This window comes from Thunnus maccoyii, chromosome 15 (assembly GCF_910596095.1).
Source record: "Thunnus maccoyii chromosome 15, fThuMac1.1, whole genome shotgun sequence".
Taxonomy (NCBI): domain Eukaryota; kingdom Metazoa; phylum Chordata; class Actinopteri; order Scombriformes; family Scombridae; genus Thunnus; species Thunnus maccoyii.
Window position 1 is genome coordinate 4,437,656 of NC_056547.1, and position 22,274 is coordinate 4,459,929.

At 37.4% G+C, this 22,274-nt stretch overlaps 3 gene segments (V, D, J or C); 2 read left to right on the top strand and 1 right to left on the bottom strand.

Moving 5' to 3' along the window:
* The first annotated feature begins 3,686 nt into the window (after nt 1–3,686).
* LOC121913461 lies at nt 3,687–4,168 on the top strand. The segment is given in 2 exon segments: nt 3,687–3,738; nt 3,846–4,168. Coding segments are annotated over 2 exon segments (375 nt in total).
* Nucleotides 4,169–10,035: 5,867 nt separating this feature from the next.
* Nucleotides 10,036–13,361, bottom strand: LOC121913464. The segment is given in 3 exon segments: nt 10,036–10,764; nt 11,642–11,673; nt 13,345–13,361. Coding segments are annotated over 3 exon segments (384 nt in total).
* Nucleotides 13,362–21,153: 7,792 nt separating this feature from the next.
* On the top strand, nt 21,154–21,635 carry LOC121913466. The segment is given in 2 exon segments: nt 21,154–21,205; nt 21,313–21,635. Coding segments are annotated over 2 exon segments (375 nt in total).
* Nucleotides 21,636–22,274: the final 639 nt, after the last annotated feature.

A 22,274-nucleotide genomic window follows, 5' to 3' on the forward strand; every position in this document is an offset into this window, starting at 1 on the left:
GAATCCTCTCTGCCTCTGTTCTGTGTCCCACAGCAAATTAGAAATGTGAAAGACATTAAGATCATCCTGGTGTCCACTATAGAGGACATTCATAAATGGGCTATTATTTCCACTCATTAATAAATAAACTTCTCTCAGACCTCACTACATAATTCCTGACATGTTAATAAACAAGAAAATACATTAATATCATCATTAAAGATCAATAACAAAACAATATTTGACTTCTTCTTTCTCTTTCCATGAAATGTGCTTGTTGATACAATAACAATTTTGTGCTGAAAGGAAGATGAAGTTGTCACCATCCCACCCCTACCCATTTGGTATCACTGGAAAGCCCAGGATGTCCTCTTTAGAGTACAGCAGTAATTAATAGAATAACTCATATGTGTAAGAGGAGAGATGCAAAACCAGAATGTCCACTACAGAGGACACAAATACCCTTATTTACTCTTCTTTTAGCCCATAATCTGATCAGGAATTAAAGCAGAATATCTGGCTCCTCTCCCTTCCCTTTAAATGTACAAAAAGTGTTGCCAGGCTTGCGATCTACTAAAGTAATTTCACTGAACTCACATTAAATATTTAATTGGTTATTTGCAATCAATTATATCTTCTTCCTATGGATAAAAAAGGTTCTGGAAAGAAGAAATCATTTCTATTGGTCTTTTTATAGCTGAGTATGTAGCAACTAAATTTATAAAATTCTCATCATGATTTTCTTATTGCCATGACGCCTGTCATCCTGTCTGAAAAGTGTCTCTCCTCTCTTTACAATCTTCTGACAACATTTAATGAGAAGAAAAAATGAATTTAACCCTTCGTCTTCTAAAAGCATTTGGTGAACCTGCAGCCTTAACTTTCATTTTGTCCTCTTAAACAAATCATTGTACATGCAGAACTGTGCAAATAACAGTAACAAGTCCCTGTTGGAGTCAGTCAGAGCATTTCCATAGAGAGCCACTTTGCATCAGCAGCACCATGCTCCAGTGCTCTGGGAGAGTTTATAGTCCTGACAGTTGAACACTGGATGACTGACAGCTGTCCTTCATGACAACAGAAGCCACAGAAATCCTCCTCATCAAAAACATGACTTTGATCTCCTTCCTCATCTGGACTCTCCTCTGCTGCTGCTTCACAGGTAAAGTCCAGAGAGTCAAACTTTTCTCCTCTATGAACATCCGTCCCTCTGAAATGAAGCCCACAAAACCATGACGCTGCTTTATGTTTTTGTCTCTGTATCCTCAGAGTCCAGAGGCCAGATCACAGTGACTCAGCCTGCAGCAGTGAGATCTGCTCTGGGAGGATCCACAACCATCAACTGTAGGACCAGTCAGGATGTTTATTATAGCACATACCACTATTTAGCCTGGTACCAACAGAGAGATGGAGAAACTCCTAAACTGATGATTTACTATGCTACCACTCGAGCATCAGGGATTCCAGATCGTTTTACAGGCAGTGGATCAAAGTCTGACTTCACTCTGACCATCAGTGGAGTTCAGGCTGAAGATGCAGCAGTTTACTACTGTCAGAGTTTCCACTATCCCAACAGTCAGCATGTGTTCACACAGTGAAAAAGTGTCGTACAAAAACCTCCCTGAGTCAGACTGAACAGAAACTGAACTGACTGCTGCAGCTGGAAGCTACTGCAGAGACTGATACAGTTCACTGAACACACACGTTACACAACCTCACACACACACATTTCATTAAATGGATTTAACTTTGTGCTCACAAAGTTCTCCATCACAGCTTTTCACCATCAATTCTTACCCTGTTATTGTTTCATCCAATGTTTTTATATGTTAATAAACCCATTTCCTGACTAATGAGGACAGAGATTAGTTGGGGACTTTTGGTAAGAAATGTATTGGTCATGGCCTTTGAACTCGGCTACATACTGATCACATCTATTTCAAATATATATATTGTTAAAATAAAAAGACACAAATCAGCATCAGAAACTCTCTTAATCACAGCTCCTACTAACAAAATATATAAATCACACAAAATGTTATGTCACAGTAAGTAACTAATTACAGTAAGATGATCAAAGATTAGAACACATGAACTTAATTTCAATTAAGAGGAAAATTTGAATGACAAATTGGTTAACATTGTAAAAGAAGAATTATTCTTCTTCAAGATTCAAAATTTAGTTTATTGTCTCTTTCTTGTGTATATGCAAACACAAAAAAACAAAATGTTCCTTCCAGCCATAGCAGAGCAACAAGAGAAAGGATAAAGATATACTGTCTATCTAAAAACTCTCTTTAAAAAATGATGAAAACATAGAAATCCAAGAGAAACAAAACAAAACAAAAAAAAGAACGAGTAGTTTGCAGCACAGTGCTTTAAAGTGCATTTAGAAAGAAAAGTACCTCTGCGCTTGCCGCTCTTCCACTTCCTGTCGCACTGCTTCCGATGTTTCCTCTCCGGCGCAGCTCCAGGCGAGGACGTGGTCCTCTTTTGGGTCCACTGGGCATAGCAGACCAAGCACGCTCAGCTGATTTAGCTCCCAGCCAGTATTTCTCATAGCAAAAGTCTTTGTTATGAATGTCCAAATGAAACTGACAATCATAGACATATTTCCCTTGCACTCCACACGATGACACAGATGTAGACGTAGACATGGACAAAGATAGTTAGTCGGAACTAGGAGAGGCCGCCACAAACGTTGGTCACACCAGCATCACATCGTTCATGGAGAGAGAGAGAGAGAGAGAGAGAGAGAGAGAGAGAGAGAGAGAATACCACCAACAAGGATCCCTTCATTTCTCTTCTTATCTTCACAAAATAACACTTCTGTTAGCTTCCTCATTGCAGTTTCTCCTATGGACGGTTAGTAACAGTGACAGGTAGCGGTTAGCAGTTGACAGCTAGCTAGTTGCTTTGATTTAAAAAATATATCCAAAGATGATATTTCCTCTTCTGTTCTTGCTGATTACTGCTGTTAACTCTTCTTTATAGTCTTTGATTAAAGTGGTGAAATTAAAACAGAAGAGAATTTCAGTGATATAAATCCACACTGAAGATATTTGTAACTTTTACAAACATTTAAACACATTAAAATATTAAATGGCAAAATTGCGTGTAATATTTGTGAAGAAACTTACTTCCAACATCCAATCCGGTTCCTCCACCAAAAGTCCACCAAAGTGATACAAACTCACTGAGTCGTACAAAAACCTCTCACTGTAAAGAGACACGGCTCTATGACATTGAAGCAAACAAACTCACCAAAATTAGTCTCTGTTTGTAAAATTAAAAACAACATTAACTTAGCGCCACAAATTTCCAGAATGTACACTTTTATTTCAGGTATTGTATTTTTTACATGAAACTAATGTTAATTTCTGTAGAAATACATTTAAAGAAACATGAGATATTCTGAAAAAAAATGTGTCCAGAGAGAAAAAGCTGAAACTATAAAAAAAACAATTCTAGTGAATTATGTACAATATTCTGATAACTTGATTGAATTATTGATTAAAAAGCATCATCAGAGTAATCCAAGTCCCTGTTGGAGTCAGTCAGAGCATTTCCATAGAGAGCCACTTTGCATCAGCAGCACCATGCTCCAGTGCTCTAGGAGAGTTTATAGTCCTGAGAGTTGAACACTGGATGACTGACAGCTGTCCTTCATGACAACAGAAGCCACAGAAACCCTCCTCATCAAAAACATGACTTTGATCTCCGTCCTCATCTGGACTCTCCTCTGCTGCTGCTTCACAGGTAAAGTCCAGAGAATCAAACTCCTCTCCTCTATGAACATCCGTCCCTCTCAGATGAAGCCCACTAAACCATGATGCTGCTTTATGTTTTTGTCTCTGTATCCTCAGAGTCCAGAGGCCAGATCACAGTGACTCAGCCTGCAGCAGTGAGATCTGCTCTGGGAGGCTCCACGACCATCAACTGTAGGACCAGTCAGGATGTTTACAATTCTAATCAGTTAGCCTGGTACCAACAGAGAGATGGAGAAACTCCTAAACTTCTCTTTTACCTTGCTACCACTCGAGCATCAGGGATTCCAGATCGTTTTACAGGCAGTGGATCAAAGTCTGACTTCACTCTGACCATCAGTGGAGTTCAGGCTGAAGATGCAGCAGTTTACTACTGTCAGAGTTTCCACTATCCCAACAGTCAGTATGTGTTCACACAGTGAAAAAGCGTCGTACAAAAACCTCCCTCAGTCAGACTGAACAGAAACTGAATTGACTGCTGCAGCTGGAAGCTACTGCAGAGACTGATACAGTTCACTGAACACACACGTTACACAATCTCACACACACACAAACTGTCAGATTAAATCAGTAAACAATTCACACATATATCAGTACTAACGAATATGAATCTGTTACACATAATAATCACAATATTTCTCATGATTAGTCTCACCGTGGTACAAGCACAGTGACAACTTTGTAATGATGACTGATGAAAAAAATGTAGTTACATTTAACTAAATGAAAGAAAGAGGTAAACAGTTATTTGTTATTTCATTAAATCATATTAAATATGATATGAAGTTATGCATTAAGAACATCGGATTTCTTAAAACTTGAAATAAACTTCTGTATCAAGGTGTCTCCACAGCTCAGCAGGTGATTGACAGTTCTGTGTAGACTCTACCTGTTACCTGTTCTAGCTGTGTTTACTTTCTCTCATATTCACTTTGTTATACAGAGCAGTAACAACGCTGCTGAAGAGAAAGTTCGGACTGGCAGTAGTGGATCTGTTAGATGAGGATAATCTCATTTTGGCAGCATTAATGAAAAGAAAAAGATCCACTGGAAGAGCAGATATTCAGTGAGACCACTGAACATATCGAAGCAGCTGCAGACTGATCAAAGCTCTTGTGGTGTCTACAGTTTGTGAATCACAGCTACATGATTATTGTTTGAAAAGTTGCACATAAGTTACATTATGATCCTCTGAGCTCCAACAGATGAACCACAAACATGTGGTGGTGTAAATACAGACACTCAGACACAGAGGTATAAATCAGCATCAATACAGCATTACACCAGTCAATCACATGCTACACATCATACATCTCATAAATCTCCTTCCAAAGTCTCTCTCTGTTAATCAGGTCAGAATGTAGTGCAGCTTTTCTGGATAATCTCAATCCCATTTTAAATGTACAGCAAATCTTTTACATTGTTTGGAAGCCACATTTCCTCTTTCTCCACTACTCGTATCATTTGTCATTAACTCCTCAGCTGCTTCCATTAGGAAATTATTCAGCACTTCAAGCTTCTGCTCAGAGTCCCACCACCATAAAATAAGCTTGTCTGCAAACAGCATCCTGAAAACCAAAGAAAAAATGTGACTTCCGATTTTGTTTTTGTGTTATTTTCTATATGTTTAGAGTAAAAGAAACATCTTACAGTTTAGACTTTTTCAAAATCATTTTTATTTTTATTTTTACAGCATGTCCACTGTAGCAGACAGCAGGATGATTTTAATGTGGGAAAAACAGTCAAACTTGTCAATACAAAATCTATAGTTTTCCAGCTATACAACCACCTTAAATTGACGACATATTTAAATTTATTTCATTCTGTATTTGTTTTACTTGTTTGCTGATTTTGAGGTAAATTGTGGTTTTCAGAGACACTCCTCTAATCTGAATATGCCTTTGATTTGTGAATGCTGCCAAGTCGAGAGTGGCTAGTCTAGAGTACAGCAGTAATTAATAGAATAACTCATATGTGTAAGAGGAGAGATGCAAAACCAGAATGTCCACTACAGAGGACACAAATACCCTTATTTTCTCTTCTTTTAGCCCATAATCTGATCAGGAATTAAAGCAGGATATCTGGCTTCTCTCCCTTCCCTTTAAATGTACAAAAGGTGTTGCCAGGTTTGCAGTCTACTAAAGTAATTTTACTGAACTCATATTAAATATTTAATTGGTTATTTACAATCAATTATATCCTCTTCCTGTAGATAAAAGAGATTCTGGAAAGAATAAATCATTTTTATTTGTCTCTTTATGGCTGAGTATGTAGCAACTAAATTTATAAAATTCTCATCATGATTTTCTTTTTGCTATGACGCCTGTCATCCTGTCTGAAAAGTGGCTCTCCTCTCTTTACAATCTTCTGAGAACATTTTAATGAAAAAGAAAAATGAATTTAACCCTTCGCCTTCTAAAAGCATTTGGTGAACTTGCAGGCTTCACTTAAATTTTGTCCCCACAAATCATCGTACATGCAGAACTGTGCAAATAACAGTAACAAGTACAGTACTGTCAGAGTTTCCACTATCCCAACAGTCAACGTGTGTTCACACAGTGAAAAAGCGTTGTACAAAAATCTCCCTCAGTCAGACTGAACAGAAACTGAACTGACTGCTGCAGCTGGAAGCTACTGCAGAGACTGATACAGTTCACTGAACACAAACGTTACACAATCTCACACACACACATTTCATTAAATTTATTAAACAACTTGCACATTGTAGCTGTTAAGATAAATGAAAATATGTCAAAACCTTTCATGGAAGACAATTTCTGGACAATTATCGCCTTGGTGGAAATCAACAAAGTTTTCCATCACAGCTTCTCATCATCCATTCTTACCTTGTTATGGTTTGATCCAATATTATTTAATGATAATGAACCCATTTACTGACTTGACTGGTAAGAAATGTCTTGGTCATGACCTTTGACCTCAGCCTCATACTGTATCACATCCATCTCAGTTATATCCTGTTAAAAGAAAATATGAAGCCACAAATCAGCATCAGAAACTTTCATAATCACAGCTCCCACCACCAAAAAATATAAATCACAAAATGTTATTTTACACTAAGAAACTAATTACAGTAAGATTCACATTCACTTTTCATTTTAACAGCTGGTCCATGATTAAAGTGGTGAAATTAAAACAGAAGAGAATTTAAGTGACATAATAAATAAATAATCACACAGGATATTTAAATCTACTACAAACATTTAAACACTTTAAACACACTAAAGCATTAAATGGTAAGATTATCTGTAATATTTGTGCAGGATTAGGAACATCTAATAGCAGGTGACGAACACTTCTGACAAAACAAAGAAAGCAGTTACGTAGTGTTTAACACACTACTTTGTTTTAAAAAACCTCAACATTGGTGTGAAAAGAAAATTTTAATTAATAGTTTATTAGATGACGTTTATCTAATTTGTGCAGCATTGTTGACATTGAGAGGATAATATTTGAAGAGCAGATCTCATCTGTGAGAGAACTTTGGGATCAACTTCTGCTTTAATAAAACAGAGACACTGTTAAGTTTTACTGATTGAGCTATCAGCAGTGAAAAGGACGAGACATTGAGACAACTTTTGAAGAAAATCATAAGCTGACATCTTAAAATCATTGGAATCTTTCACTGAGACACAGTACTGTCTTTTTAGATTTGATGGATCAACTGAGATCTGTGGCTCCACAACCATCAGATAGGGCCAGTCTGAATGTTTATAATTCAAACTGTTCAGCTTGGTACCATCAGAGAGATGGAGAAACTTCTAAACTGCTAATTAGATAATCAACGAGAATCAGAGATTCCAGGTCATTTTACAGGCAGTGTGTCATGGATTACAGAGCAGATGAACCCAAATGTAGAAACTCAGCAAGCAAAAGGAACTGAAGAATATATTTATTGACTAACACAGGAACAGGAAAGAGTGAGTGCAAGCAGGCAACTAAACCAAACAAATGATCCAACAAGACTGAACTGAAAACCAGACCTTAAATACAATAAACTAATGAGACAACAAAGAAGAGGTGTCACAACACAAGGGCAGGCTGGGAGCTGATAGGCTGTGAAGACACTGGGAGCAGAGCAGGGCTGACGAGACTGATATAGAGCAGGTGTGAAGGTGACAGCAGACTGGAGAAGAACACTGAGACAAGGGCAGGACTAACAAAGATGAATACAGGGCACGTGTAAGGAGGAATACATGAACACATGAGGTTAAACACAATGAGCAGAGTCCAAATAATAAAAGTAACCCAAATGACCAGCCTGTGCTCATTCTCAACTCGTCACATATCGAAGCTTGGTTAGGACCCCGTGGCGTCACTTTTTAACACACTGGGTACCCCTTTAGCATCATTTTTCAATGTGCAGGGTAGTCCAAAAGATTTCTGTTGAACTCCCATAATGTCTAAAATAGACGCCATTAGATCAATGACATCTATATACAGTGACAAATTTCAGCCTGGTTGCCAGAATAAAATGTTGGCATTGTACGTTTCTGCAAACCACAGATATGTTGAATAACTACATTTGATCACCTGAAATACGTAGCATATCAACATTTCTGAAGTGACGTACTTCACGTGACATCTATATAAGCTGACTTTCTGCTGTGACTGCCATGATGCTACACATTGAAAAATAACGCTAAAGAGGAATCCAATGTGTTAAAAAGTGACGCCACGGAGTCCTGACCAAGCTTCAGTATGTGACAAGTTGGACGGTATGTGACATAAAGCCAGAATTCTTAAAGTCCCTCAAAAAGTCCAACTCAAAACAAGCCTCTTCTACACAGTCCAATCTTCACAAAACAGAAAAGTCAGAGGGCATCTGGTGGACAATGGCAACTAAGGAATACAGAGCCAGACTCTCAAGAGTCTCTAGAGTCAGTGACAGAACCATGACACAGTGGATCAAACTTTGACTTCACTCTGACCATCAGTGGAGTTCAGGCTCCTTTCATCCTTTACTTTGACATGCTTTAAAATATAGCATGATTTATGAGTAAAATGGTGACACAAAATGATAAAATACCAAATGACACACTCAGTGTCTGTAGGCTCATTGAACACATTAACATGTGACAGCAGTTTATTATTGTAATAATATGTTTGTACACAGATGATTTGATCAACGTTTCTTTATTGTTCATACATACAAAAAATGTCAGCATTACAGCAAGCAATAAAAGGTATCACTTGAGAATGTGCTGATTATGTTAATTAGTCAGAGTTTTTCCATCTCCTGGATCTCAGTCTTTTGTTCCAGGACAGTCTGTCTCCATCACATGTAAAACCAGTTCAAGTGTTAGCAATGAGGTGACTTCAGAAACCTGGAAAAGCTCCCAAACTCCTGATTTATTGGGCTTCAAACCATCAGTCTGGCATTTCAGATTGTTTTAATGGAATTGGATCTGGGACTGACTTCACTTTGACTATCAGTCACGTTCAGACTGAAGATTCAGAAGTTTATTATTGTCAGCAGGATTACAGCTTCCCGTTCACACAGTGATACAGCGTTGTACAAAAACCTCCCTCAGCTGGAGAGGAACTGATTTGACTCAACAGCTGCACTGAGATAGACACATTTTAGAAGTCTGACTGATGATGAAATCAATCTAACAGAATACAGTCAGGAAATACTATTTATAACTTATAAAAGTATAATAATAATTTCATTTAAATAGAATATTAAGTAATATATGTAATGTCTCATCAAGCTACATCAAATGTAGTTAAGCTTATGGTTACAACACATTAACACTAGTTAGTTAGATAATTATTTAAAAAGAATATTCATTTCCTTGTTTTTTAAGGTTATTTTCATGTAAATCACATTTATTTTGGAATTGATATGATTTATATTTAAATGATACAGTTTTGTTTTCTACAAAACTTAACTCATCATATGTTTTTGATGAGTTTGTGTTCATAGAAAAACACAGGTTATGTTATATTTTGAGATCGTACTGCTGATACTGATACTATGATGATATAATATGCTGATGATATCCTACTTTATAATTCTAATGCAATAAATTCTTTTCAGATTTTATACATTTACTCATATTCATTAAACTTTCTGGACACTTCTTAAACTGTTTAAACATGAGAGTTTTTAATCAGTGGCACACATCATTGATAGGACACACATGACTCATTTCCTTAAAAAATATTGACAATTGTGTTTGTTGCCAAAAACCTAATTAGCGATAAGTGTAATAAAGGGATTTTTTGCAGTCACAAAAGCTTCAAGGAATTTGGAACAACAGATGAGTTTAGTTCTATCATTTAATTATTATATCTTTTTGATTTTTGTTCGCAAAATATCAGGTATATTCAGCACTACATTATATCAACTCAAACTTTCTTTCGTAAGGTATTTCCATGCAATTGTAAAATATTAAAATCAGCTGAGTTAAATTTGTTATGGATTAAGGGAACCATTAGGACAGCAACATCTGTTACTTATACAATAACATAAATGAAAACAACTGATTTGATGAACAGGTCTTTATTGTCTTGAAATAATATAAAATACACAAGCAATGAAACTTTATCAATGAAAGATGTAATCAGAGAGTGAGTGACAGAAAAAGAGAGAGAGTTGCAGAGATCAGAGTGAGATCAGTAGCAGAGTAAGACCAGTATCAGAGTCCCAGTGAGTCAGGTCAGGACTGGGAACACTGGTCTCTCCTCAGTGTCTCTGAGACTGGAGTCTGGGAGCCCTGGGTGGCCTCACAGGTCACAGAGCCCACCTTCCTCCACTGGTCTGCAGGGAGCCTCAGGGTGCTGCTCCAGCTGTAGCGGCCGTCCTTCTGCAGCACCGCGGGGCTCCTGCTCTCCTCCCAGCTGCAGCTGCTGCTGATGCTGCTGCCATCCACCTTCCAGGCCAGACTCCAGTCTGAGGGGAAGCCCTTGTTGGCCAGACACATGAGCGTGGCCTTCCCGTGCTCCAGCTCCTCGCCGGAGGGAGGCAGCACCGTCAGGGTGGGACGGACATCACCTAGAAGACACCAATCACATTAGAGGACAGGAACTACACAACTGTCAGTTAAACACCAGACACTTGGACACCGTTACTGTGTGAGAGTGGAGTCATATGAGGACTCTTTCTGTGCTGATATGCATGAGAGGTTTCTTAAAGGGAAGTGAAACAATGTGTCAGTGAGTGACTGGTGGAGCAGAAAAAACATCTGACAGAAACTCCTTTAAGTAGTTTATATGACTGTTTACTGTATTTCATTTTACACTATACACTATATATAAATAAGGACATAAAGTTTGAATATATAATTCAGACATCTATGATTTAGTTTGAATTCATAACAACATATTTACTTTCAAAACTATCAAAAGAGCAACAGTCAATGAGAATCATCAGCTGAAACCAACAGATGACCGTATTATATGGAAAATTTTAAAACATATTTTAAGAACAAAATACCCTCAAAAAAACTGATGACAAAATGATTTCAAACTGAGGTTAAAAGACAACTAGAGGAAATTTATATGATCAGAGTTTCTACAGCATTTTACATTTTTTATCTTTGAAGGAAAATTTTACTCAACTTAAAATCAATTTTAACGAGAATTAAAGGATCATATTAGAATCATTTTTAAAGTACAATTGTTGTTTTTAATCTGTCCTGCAGTTCAAGCTTTTCACATTTAACAAATTAACTTGAACATGTAAAGAAAAGTTCAGTAAAGCTGCTTTAAGTTCAACTTCAAGGTTAAACAGGAAGAACAAACAACAAAATTGAGACTTTAAAGTGCTTTAGATCAGCCCAGTGGAAACTTATATCTACTACAAATGTTCAGATGTAGAAATTATAAACTTAACTGATGATACAATATTTAATATTTGAGCAGAAACTTACTTCCAACATCCAGTCTGGTTCCTCCACCAAAAGTCCACCACAGTGATACAAACTCATTGAGTCGTCGTACAAAAACCTTTCACTGTAGAGAGACACGGCTCTCTGACTTTGTCAGACTGAACCAAAACTACAAACTCTGAAGATGCAACTTTACCATTAACGTTGTAAATGATTTATCCTCTGAATTAATGTTTTATTTTCTTTACAATAAGTTTTGAGTTTTAAATTTAAAATTGAACTTTGTCTCTTAGTGCAAATTATTGTTGTAAAATGTTTTACATGAAATTGAACAGGCAAAAAATGTTGAACAAAAAGGAAATAAAAAGAAAAATAACTCCTAAAATGATAAATATTTTAAACATTTGACTTACTTCCAACATCCAGTCTGGTTCCTCCACCGAACGTGTACCACAGTGATACAAACTCATTGAGTCGTCGTACAAAAACCTCTCACTGTAGAGAGACACGGCTCTTTGACTTTAAGACAAACAAACTCACCAAAATTATTCTCTTGTTTGTAAAATTTCTAAACTAATTGGAAAACTGACAACAATACAGAGCCACCAATTTATGAATGTGTGATTTTATTTCATATAAATGAATTTAACTTAAGTTAATGTTAAATTTGTGTTATAATACATTTAATTATAACAAAATACATTCTGAAAACATCAGCTGTCAATCCACATGAAGCCCAAACCACATAAAAATAATCACTGACACAATTTAATCAATACTCTGATAAATTGATTGCTCCATTGATTAAACAGCATCATCAGAGTAATCCAAGTCCCTGTTGGAGTCAGTCAGAGCATTTCCATAGAGAGCCACTTTGCATCAGCAGCACCATGCTCCAGTGCTCTGGGAGAGTTTATAGTCCTGACAGTTGAACACTGGATGACTGACAGCTGTCCTTCATCACAACAGAAGCCACAGAAATCCTCCTCATCAAAAACATGACTTTGATCTCCATCCTCATCTGGACTCTCCTCTGCTGCTGCTTCACAGGTAAAGTCCAGAGAATCAAACTCCTCTCCTCTATGAACATCCGTCCCTCTGAAATGAAGCCCACAAAACCATGACGCCGCTTTATGTTTTTGTCTCTGTATCCTCAGAGTCCAGAGGCCAGATCACAGTGACTCAGCCTGCAGCAGTGAGATCTGCTCTGGGAGGATCCACAACCATCAACTGTAGGACCAGTCAGGATGTTTATTATAGCACATCCCACCGTTTAGCCTGGTACCAACAGCGAGATGGAGGAACTCCTAAAATTCTCATTTATTGGGCTACCACTCGAGCATCAGGGATTCCAGATCGTTTTACAGGCAGTGGATCAAAGTCTGACTTCACTCTTACCATCAGTGGAGTTCAGGCTGAAGATGCAGCAGTTTACTACTGTCAGAGTTATCATGTTATGAACAGTCAGCGTGCGTTCACACAGTGAAAAAGCGTCGTACAAAAACCTCCCTCAGTCAGACTGAACAGAAACTGAACTGACTGCTGCAGCTGGAAGCTACTGCAGAGACTGATACAGTTCACTGAACACACACGTTACACAATCTCACACACACACATTTCATTAAATGGATTAAACAACTCACATTGTAGCTTTTAAGATAAATGAAAATATGTCAAAACCTTTTCAGGAAAACAGTTTCTGGACAATGATCGTCTTGGTGGAAATCAACAAAGTTCTTCATCACAGCATATCATCATCCATTCTTACCCTGTTGTGGTTTGATCCAATGTTTTTTAATGATAACGAATCCATTTCCTGACCTGACTGGTAAGAAATGTCTTCCTCATGACCTTTGACCTCAGCCTCATATTGGATCACATTTATCTCAAATATGTCCTGTTAAAAGAAATTATGAAGACACATATCAGCATCAGAAACTTTCATAATCACAGCTCCCTCCACCAAATATATAAATCACACTAAATATTATCTTACAGTAAGAAACTAATCACAGTTTGTGGATCAGGGATTTGGACACATCTTTAATTTTAATATACATTGTTGAAATTAATTTCAATTTAACTCAATAATATTTAAGTATTGAGTGTAAAATGTAAAAGTAAATTTGGTAATCATTTTTAAATTGTATTTATTTTTCTTTTATCTTTTCTTCATTTCAAGCTGTTCACATTTCAGTTTGACAATAATGTGTAAAGACCAGTTCATTGAAGGTGGTCTGAGTTAAACTAAATGACCAAAGTGTTGAAATTAAAACAGAAGATCATTCATATAAGTCAAGGCAAAGGTTATTTAAACATACAAAAACACATTTAAGTATTACATAGAAAATTATATGTGATATTTGCAGAGAAACCAACATCCAGTCTGGTTCCTCCACCAAAAGTCCACCACAGTGATACAAACTCATTGAGATGCTGTACAAAAACCTCTCACTGTAGAGAGACACGGCTCTCTGACATCAACTGAGTGTCATTATATTTTCTATATTTTACTGTTAAGTGAATTTTATTTTAATTTCTATAGAAATATATTGAAATAAATATGCAACATTGTAAAAGAACTTTCTTTCAGAGAGAAGAAGCTGAAACAATAAAAAAACATTCTGTACAATAACTTCATAACTTGATTGATCCATATCCATTTTAAATTTAATTGGTGTGATGCATTTTGTGGTAATACATTTAGATGGAAGAAATTACATTCTGAAAAAGCCAAAACCATATAAAAATGAATATAAACACATCCATATCAATATTCTGAAAGTTGATTGATCCATTGACCAACAGCATCATCAGAGTAATCCATGACCCTGTAGTAGTACACAGCAGGACAGATGTGAAAGACACCATGTAGAACAGATTCAATACTTCTGTTAAAATGTTCTCCTTTCATACTTTACTTTGACAGGTTTTAAAAAAATACCATCATTTATGTGTAAAATGGTGACAAAAAATGATGAAATCCCTATGAATATACCCAGAGACAAACTCAGTGTCTGTAGATTCATTGAACACAGTAACATGTGACAGCAGTCATTCTTTAATAATATGTTGCCTTGGACACATATGATTTGATGAATATGTGTTTACTGTTTTAACATAAAGAGAATATCAGCATTACTGCAAGCAATAAAAATCAACACTTGAGAAATGGGATGATTCTATTAGTCAGTCAGAGCATTTCCATAGAGAGCCACTTTGCATCAGCAGCACCATGCTCCAGTGCTCTGGGAGAGTTTATAGTCCTGACAGTTGAACACTGGATGACTGACAGCTGTCCTTCATGACAACAGAAGCCACAGAAATCCTCCTCATCAAAAACATGACTTTGATCTCCGTCCTCATCTGGACTCTCCTCTGCTGCTACTTCACAGGTAAAGTCCAGAGAATCAAACTACTCTCCTCTATGAACATCCGTCCCTCTGAAATGATGCCCACAAAACCATGACGCTGCTTTATGTTTTTGTCTCTGTATCCTCAGAGTCCAGAGGCCAGTATACAGTGACTCAGCCTGCAGCAGTGAGATCTGCTCTGGGAGGCTACACAACCATCAACTGTAGGACCAGTCAGGATGTTTATGTTTATAACTCAAACCACTATTTAGCCTGGTACCAACAGAGAGATGGAGAAACTCCCAAACTTCTCATTTACTTTGCTACCACTCGAGCATCAGGGATTCCAGATCGTTTTACAGGCAGTGGATCAAAGTCTGACTTCACTCTGACCATCAGTGGAGTTCAGGCTGAAGATGCAGCAGTTTACTACTGTAAGAGTTTCCACTATCCCAACAGTCAGCATGTGTTCACACAGTGAAAAAGCATCATACAAAAACCTCCCTCAGTCAGACTGAACAGAAACTGAACTGACTGCTGCAGCTTGAAGCTACTGCAGAGACTGATACAGTTCACTGAACACACACGTTACACAATCATACACACATTTCATGAAATGGATTAAACAACTCGCACATTGTAGCTTTTAGCATAAATGATAATATGTCAAAACCTTTCATGGAAGACAATTTCTGGACACTGATTGTCTTGGTAAAAATCAATGAAGTTCTCCATCACAGCCTGCAGCAGTGAGATCTGCTCTGGGAGGATCCACAACCATCAACTGTAGGACCAGTCAGAATGTTTATAATGGGGACCATTTAGCCTGGTACCAACAGAGAGATGGAGAAACTACTAAACTTCTCATTTACTATGCTACCACTCGAGCATCAGGGATTCCAGATCGTTTTACAGGCAGTGGATCAAAGTCTGACTTCACTCTGACCATCAGTGGAGTTCAGGCTGAAGATGCAGCAGTTTACTACTGTCAGAGTGTTCATTATATCAACAGTCAGTGGGTGTTCACACAGTGAAAAAGCGTCGTACAAAAACCTCCCTCAGTCAGACTGAACAGAAACTGAACTGACTGCTGCAGCTGAACGCTACTGCAGAGACTGATACAGTTCACTGAACACACACGTTACACAATCTCACACACACACATTTCATTAAATGGATTAACCAACTTGCACATTATAGCTTTTAGAGAAATGAAAATATGTTAAAACCTTTTAAGGAAAAAAGTTTCTGGACAATGATTGTCTTGGTGGAAATCAACAAAGTTCTTCATCACAGCATATCATCATCTATTCTTACCTTGTTATGGTTTGATCCAATGTTTTTTAATGATAATGAACCCATTTCCTGACCTGACTGGTAAGAAATGACTTCCTCATGCCCTTTGACCTCAGCCTCATACTGGATCACATCTATCTCAAATGTCCCCTTAAAAGAAAATATGAAGACACATCAGCATCAGAAACTTTCATAATCACAGCTCCCACCACCAAAAAATATAAATCACAAAATAGTATTTTACAGTAAGAAACTAATTACAGTAAGATTCACATTCACATTCCAGTCTTGTAATAATGTGCAAAGAGCAGTTTATTGAAGCTGGTCTGAGTAAGTCAATGATTAAAGTGGTGAAATTAAAACAGGAGAGAATTTAAGTGATATAAATAATCACACAGGATATTTAAATCTACTACAAACATTTAAACACTTTAAACATATTAAAGCATTAAATGTTAAGTTTATCTGTAATATCTGTGCAGGATTAGGAACATCTAGTAGCAGGTGACTAACACTTCTGACTTTAGATAGTGTTGGTGAGCAATAATGCCTTCAGGAAAACAAACAAAGCAGTTGTGTAGTATTTAAAACACTACTTTGCTTCAAAGAGCCTTAACATCAGTGTGAAAAGAAAATTTTAATTAATAGTTCTGCATTTATTAGATGACATTAAACTTATTTGCGCAGCATTAGTTATTGAGAGTAATTGAGAGGATAACATTTGAATAGCAGATCTCATCTGTGAGAGAACTTTGGGAACAACTCCTGCTTTAATAAAACAGAGACACTGTTAAGTTTTACTGCTTGAGGTATCAACAGTGAAAAGGATGAGAAAATGAGACAACTTTTGAAGAAAATCATAAGCTAACATCTTAAAATCATTGGAATCTTTCACTGAGACACAGTACTGTCTATTTAGATTTAATGGATCAACTGTGATCTGTGGCTCCACAACCATCAGATAGGGCCAGTCTGAATGTTTATAATTCAAACTGTTCAGCTTGGTACCATCAGAGAGATGGAGAAACTCCTAAACTGCTAATTAGATAATCAACCAGAATCAGAGATTCCAGGTCATTTTACAGGCAGTGTGTCATGGATTGCGGAGCAGATGGATCCAAATGCAGAGAATCAGCGGGTACAAGGAACTGAGGAATATATTTATCAACTAACACAGGAAGAGCAAAGAGTGAGTGCAAGCAGGCAACTAAACCAAACAAATGATCCAACAAGACTGAACTGAAAACCAGACCTTAAATACAATAAACTAATAAGACAACAAAGAAGAGGTGTCACAACACAAGGGCAGGCTGGGAGCTGATACACTGGGAAGACACTGGGAGCAGAGCAGGGCTGAAGAGACTGATATAGGGCAGGTGTGAAGGTGACAGCAGACTGGGGAAGAACACTGAGACAAGGGCAGGGCTATCAGGGATGAATACAGGGCAGGTGTAAGGAGGAGTACATGAACACATGAGGAAAAAAACAATGAGCAGAGTCCAAATAATAAAAGCAACCAAAATGACCAGCCTGTGCTCATTCCCAAATAGTCACATATCGAACCTTGGTCAGGACCCTGTGGTGTCACTTTTTAACACACTGGGTACCCCTTTAGCATCATTTTTCAACATGCAGGGTAGTCCAATATTCTGTTGAACTCCCATAACGTCTGAAATAGACACCATGAAACCAATGAAGTCTATATAAAGTGACAAATTTCAGCCTGGTTGCCAGAATAAAACGTTGGCATTGTACGTTTCTGCAAACCACAGATATGTTGAATATCTACGTTTGAACACCTGAAATATGTAGCATATCAAGATTTCTGAAGTGACGTACTTCACATCACATCTATAAAAGCTGACTTTCTGCCGTGACTGCCGTGATACTGCACGTTGAAAAATTACTCTAAAGGGGAACCCGGTGCATTAAAAAGTGACGCCACGGGGTCCTGACCAGGCTTCGGTATGTGACAAGTTGGAAGTGAGAACATGTCGAAATGACATAAAGCCAGAATACTTAAAGTCCCTCAAAAAGTCCAACTCAAAACAAGCCTCTCCCACACAGTCCAAACTTCAAAAAACAGAAAAGTCAGAGGGCATCTGGTGGACAATGACAACGAAGGAATACAGAGCCAGACTCTCAAGAGTCTCTAGAGTCAGTGACAGAACCATGACACAGTGGATCAAACTTTGACTTCACCCTGACCATCAGTGGAGTTCAGGCTCCTTTCATCCTTTACTTTGACATGCTTTAAAATATACCATAATTTATGAGTAAAATGGTGACACAAAATGATAAAATCCCAAATGACGCACTCAGTGTCTGTAGACTCATTAAACACATTAACATGTGACAGCAGTTTATTATTGTAATAATATGTTTGTACACAGATGATTTGATGAATGTTTCTTTATTGTTCATACATACTAAAAATGTCAGCATTACTGCAAGCAATGAAAAAGTATCACTTGAGAATGTGCTGATTATGTTAATTAGTCAGAGTATTTCCATAGAGAGCCACTTTGCATCAGCAGCACCATGCTCCAGTGCTCTGGGAGAGTTTATAGTCCTGACAGTTGAACACTGGATGACTGACAGCTGTCCTTCATCACAACAGAAGCCACAGAAATCCTCCTCATCAAAAACATGACTTTGATCTCCGTCCTCATCTGGACTCTCCTCTGCTGCTGCTTCACAGGTAAAGTCCAGAGAATCAAACTCCTCTCCTCTATGAACATCCATCCCTCTGAAATGAAGCCCACAAAACCATGACGCTGCTTTATGTTTTTGTCTCTGTATCCTCAGAGTCCAGAGGCCAGATCACAGTGACTCAGCCTGCAGCAGTGAGATCTGCTCTGGGAGGCTCCACAACCATCAACTGTAGGACCAGTCAGGATGTTTATGTTAGTAGCCCATACCACCGTTTAGCCTGGTACCAAAAGAGAGATGGAGGAACTCCTAAACTATTCATTTACAATGCTGCCACTCGAGCATCAGGGATTCCAGATCGTTTTACAGGCAGTGGATCAAAGTCTGACTTCACTCTGACCATCAGTGGAGTTCAGGCTGAAGATGCAGCAGTTTACTACTGTCAGAGTCTCCACTATCCCAACAGTCAGTGGGTGTTCACACAGTGAAAAAGCGTCGTACAAAAACCTCCCTCAGTCAGACTGAACAGAAACTGAACTGACTGCTGCAGCTGGAAGCTACTGCAGAGACTGCAACAGTTCACTGAACACACACGTTACACAATCTCACACACATTTCATGAAAGGGATTAAACAACTCGCACATTGTAGCTTTTAAGATAAATGAAAACATGTTAAAACCTTTTAAGGAAAAAAGTTTCTGGACAATGATTGTCTTGGTGGAAACCAACAAAGTTCTTCATCACATCTTCTCATCATCCATTCTTACCTTATTATGGTTTGATCCAATGATTTTTTATAATGAATCCATTTCCTGACCTGACTGGTAAGAAATGTTTTCCTCATGACCTTTGACCTCAGCCTCATATTGGATCACATCTATCTCAAATCTAAATATTATCTTACAGTAAGAAACTAATTACAGTAAGTGGATAAGAGATTTGGACACATCTTTAATTTTAATATACATTGTTGAAATTAATTTCAATTTAACTCAATAATAGTTAAATATTAAGTGTAAAATGTAAAAGTAAATTTGGTAATCATTTTTAAATTGTATTTATTTTTCTTTTATCTTTTCTTCATTTCAAGCTGTTCACATTTCAGTTTGACAATAATGTGTAAAGACCAGTTCATTGAAGGTGGTCTTAGTTAAACTAAATGACCAAAGTGTTGAAATTAAAACAGAAGACCATTCATATAAGTCAAGGCAAAGGTTTTTTAAACACACAAAAACACATTTAAGTATTACATGGAAAATTATATGTAATATTTGCAGAGAAACCAACATCCAGTCTGGTTCCTCCACCAAAAGTCCACCACAGTGATACAAACTCATTGAGATGCTGTACAAAAACCTCTCACTGTAGAGAGACACGGCTCTCTGACATCAACTGAGTGTCATTATATTTTCTAGATACTACTGTTAAGTGAGTTTGATTTTAATTTCTGTAGAAATATATTGAAATAAATATGCAACATTGTAAAAGAACTTTCTTTCAGAGAGAAGAAGCTGGAACAATAAAAAACATTCTGTACAATAATCTCATAACTTGATTGATCCATATCCATTTTAAATGTAATTGGTGTGATGTATTTTGTGGTAATACATTAAGACGGAAGAAATTACATTCTGAAAAAGCCCAAACCTCATAAAAATGAATATAAACACATCCATATCAATATTCTGAAAGTTGATTGATCCATTGATCAAACAGCATCATCAGAGTAATCCATGTCCCCTGTAGTAGTACACAGCAGGACAGATGTGAAAGACACCATGTAGAACAGACTCAATACTTCTGTTAAAATGTTCTCCTTTCATCCTTTACTTTGACAGGCTTTAAAAAAATACCATCATTTATGTGTAAAATAGTGACAAAAAATAATAAAATCCCTGTGAATATACCCAGAGACAAACTCAGTGTCTGTAGATTCATTGAACACAGTAACATGTGACAGCAGTCATTCTTTAATAATATGTTACCTTGGACACATATGACTTGATGAATATGTCTTTATTGTTTTACCATAAAGAGAATATCAGCATTACTGCAAGCAATAAAAAATCCCACTTGAGAAATGTGATGATTCTATTAGTCAGTCAGAGCATTTCCATAGAGAGCCACTTTGCATCAGCAGCACCATGCTCCAGTGCTCTGGGAGAGTTTATAGCCCTGAGAGTTGAACACTGGATGACTGACAGCTGTCCTTCATCACAACAGAAGCCACAGAAATCCTCCTCATCAAAAACATGACTTTGATCTCCGTCCTCATCTGGACTCTCCTCTGCTGCTGCTTCACAGGTAAAGTCCAGAGAATCAAACTCCTCTCCTCTATGAACATCCGTCCCTCTGAAATGATGCCCACAAAACCATGACGCTGCTTTATGTTTTTGTCTCTGTATCCTCAGAGTCCAGAGGCCAGATCACAGTGACTCAGCCCACAGCAGTGAGATCTGCTCTGGGAGGATCCACAACCATCAACTGTAGGACCAGTCAGGATGTTTATGGCTCAAACCGTTTAGCCTGGTACCAACAGAGAGATGGAGAAACTCCTAAACTTCTCATTTACCTTGCTACCTATCAAGCATCAGGGATTCCAGATCGTTTTACAGGCAGTGGATCAAAGTCTGACTTCACTCTGACCATCAGTGGAGTTCAGGCTGAAGATGCAGCAGTTTACTACTGTCAGAGTGAACACTATCCCAACAGTCAGTGGGTGTTCACACAGTGAAAAAGCGTCGTACAAAAACTTCCCTCAGTCAGGAAGTGTAAACTGAACTGACTGCTGCAGCTGGAAGCTACTGCAGAGACTGATACAGTTCACTGAACACACACGTTACACAGTCTCACACACACATTTCATTAAATGGATTAAACAACTTGCACATTATAGCTTTTAGAGAAATGAAAATATGTTAAAACCTTTTAAGGAAAAAAGTTTCTGGACAATGATTGCCTTGGTGGAAATCAACAAAGTTCTTCATCACAGCATATCATCATCCATTCTTACCCTGTTATGGTTTAATCCAATGTTTTTAAATGATAATGAACCCATTTACTGACTTGACTGGTAAGAAATGTCTTCCTCATGACCTTTGACCTCAGCCTCATACTGGATCACATCTATCTCAAATATGTCCTGTTAAAAGAAAATATGAAGACACAAATCAGCATCAGAAACTTTCATAATCACAGCTCCCACCACCAAAAAATATAAATCACACTAAATATTATCTTACAGTAAGAAACTAATTACAGTAAGTGGATCAGAGATTTGGACACATTTTTAATTCAAATGTACATTGTTGAAAATAATTTCACTTTAACTTAATAATAGATAACTATTGTGTAAAATGTAAAAGTAAATTTG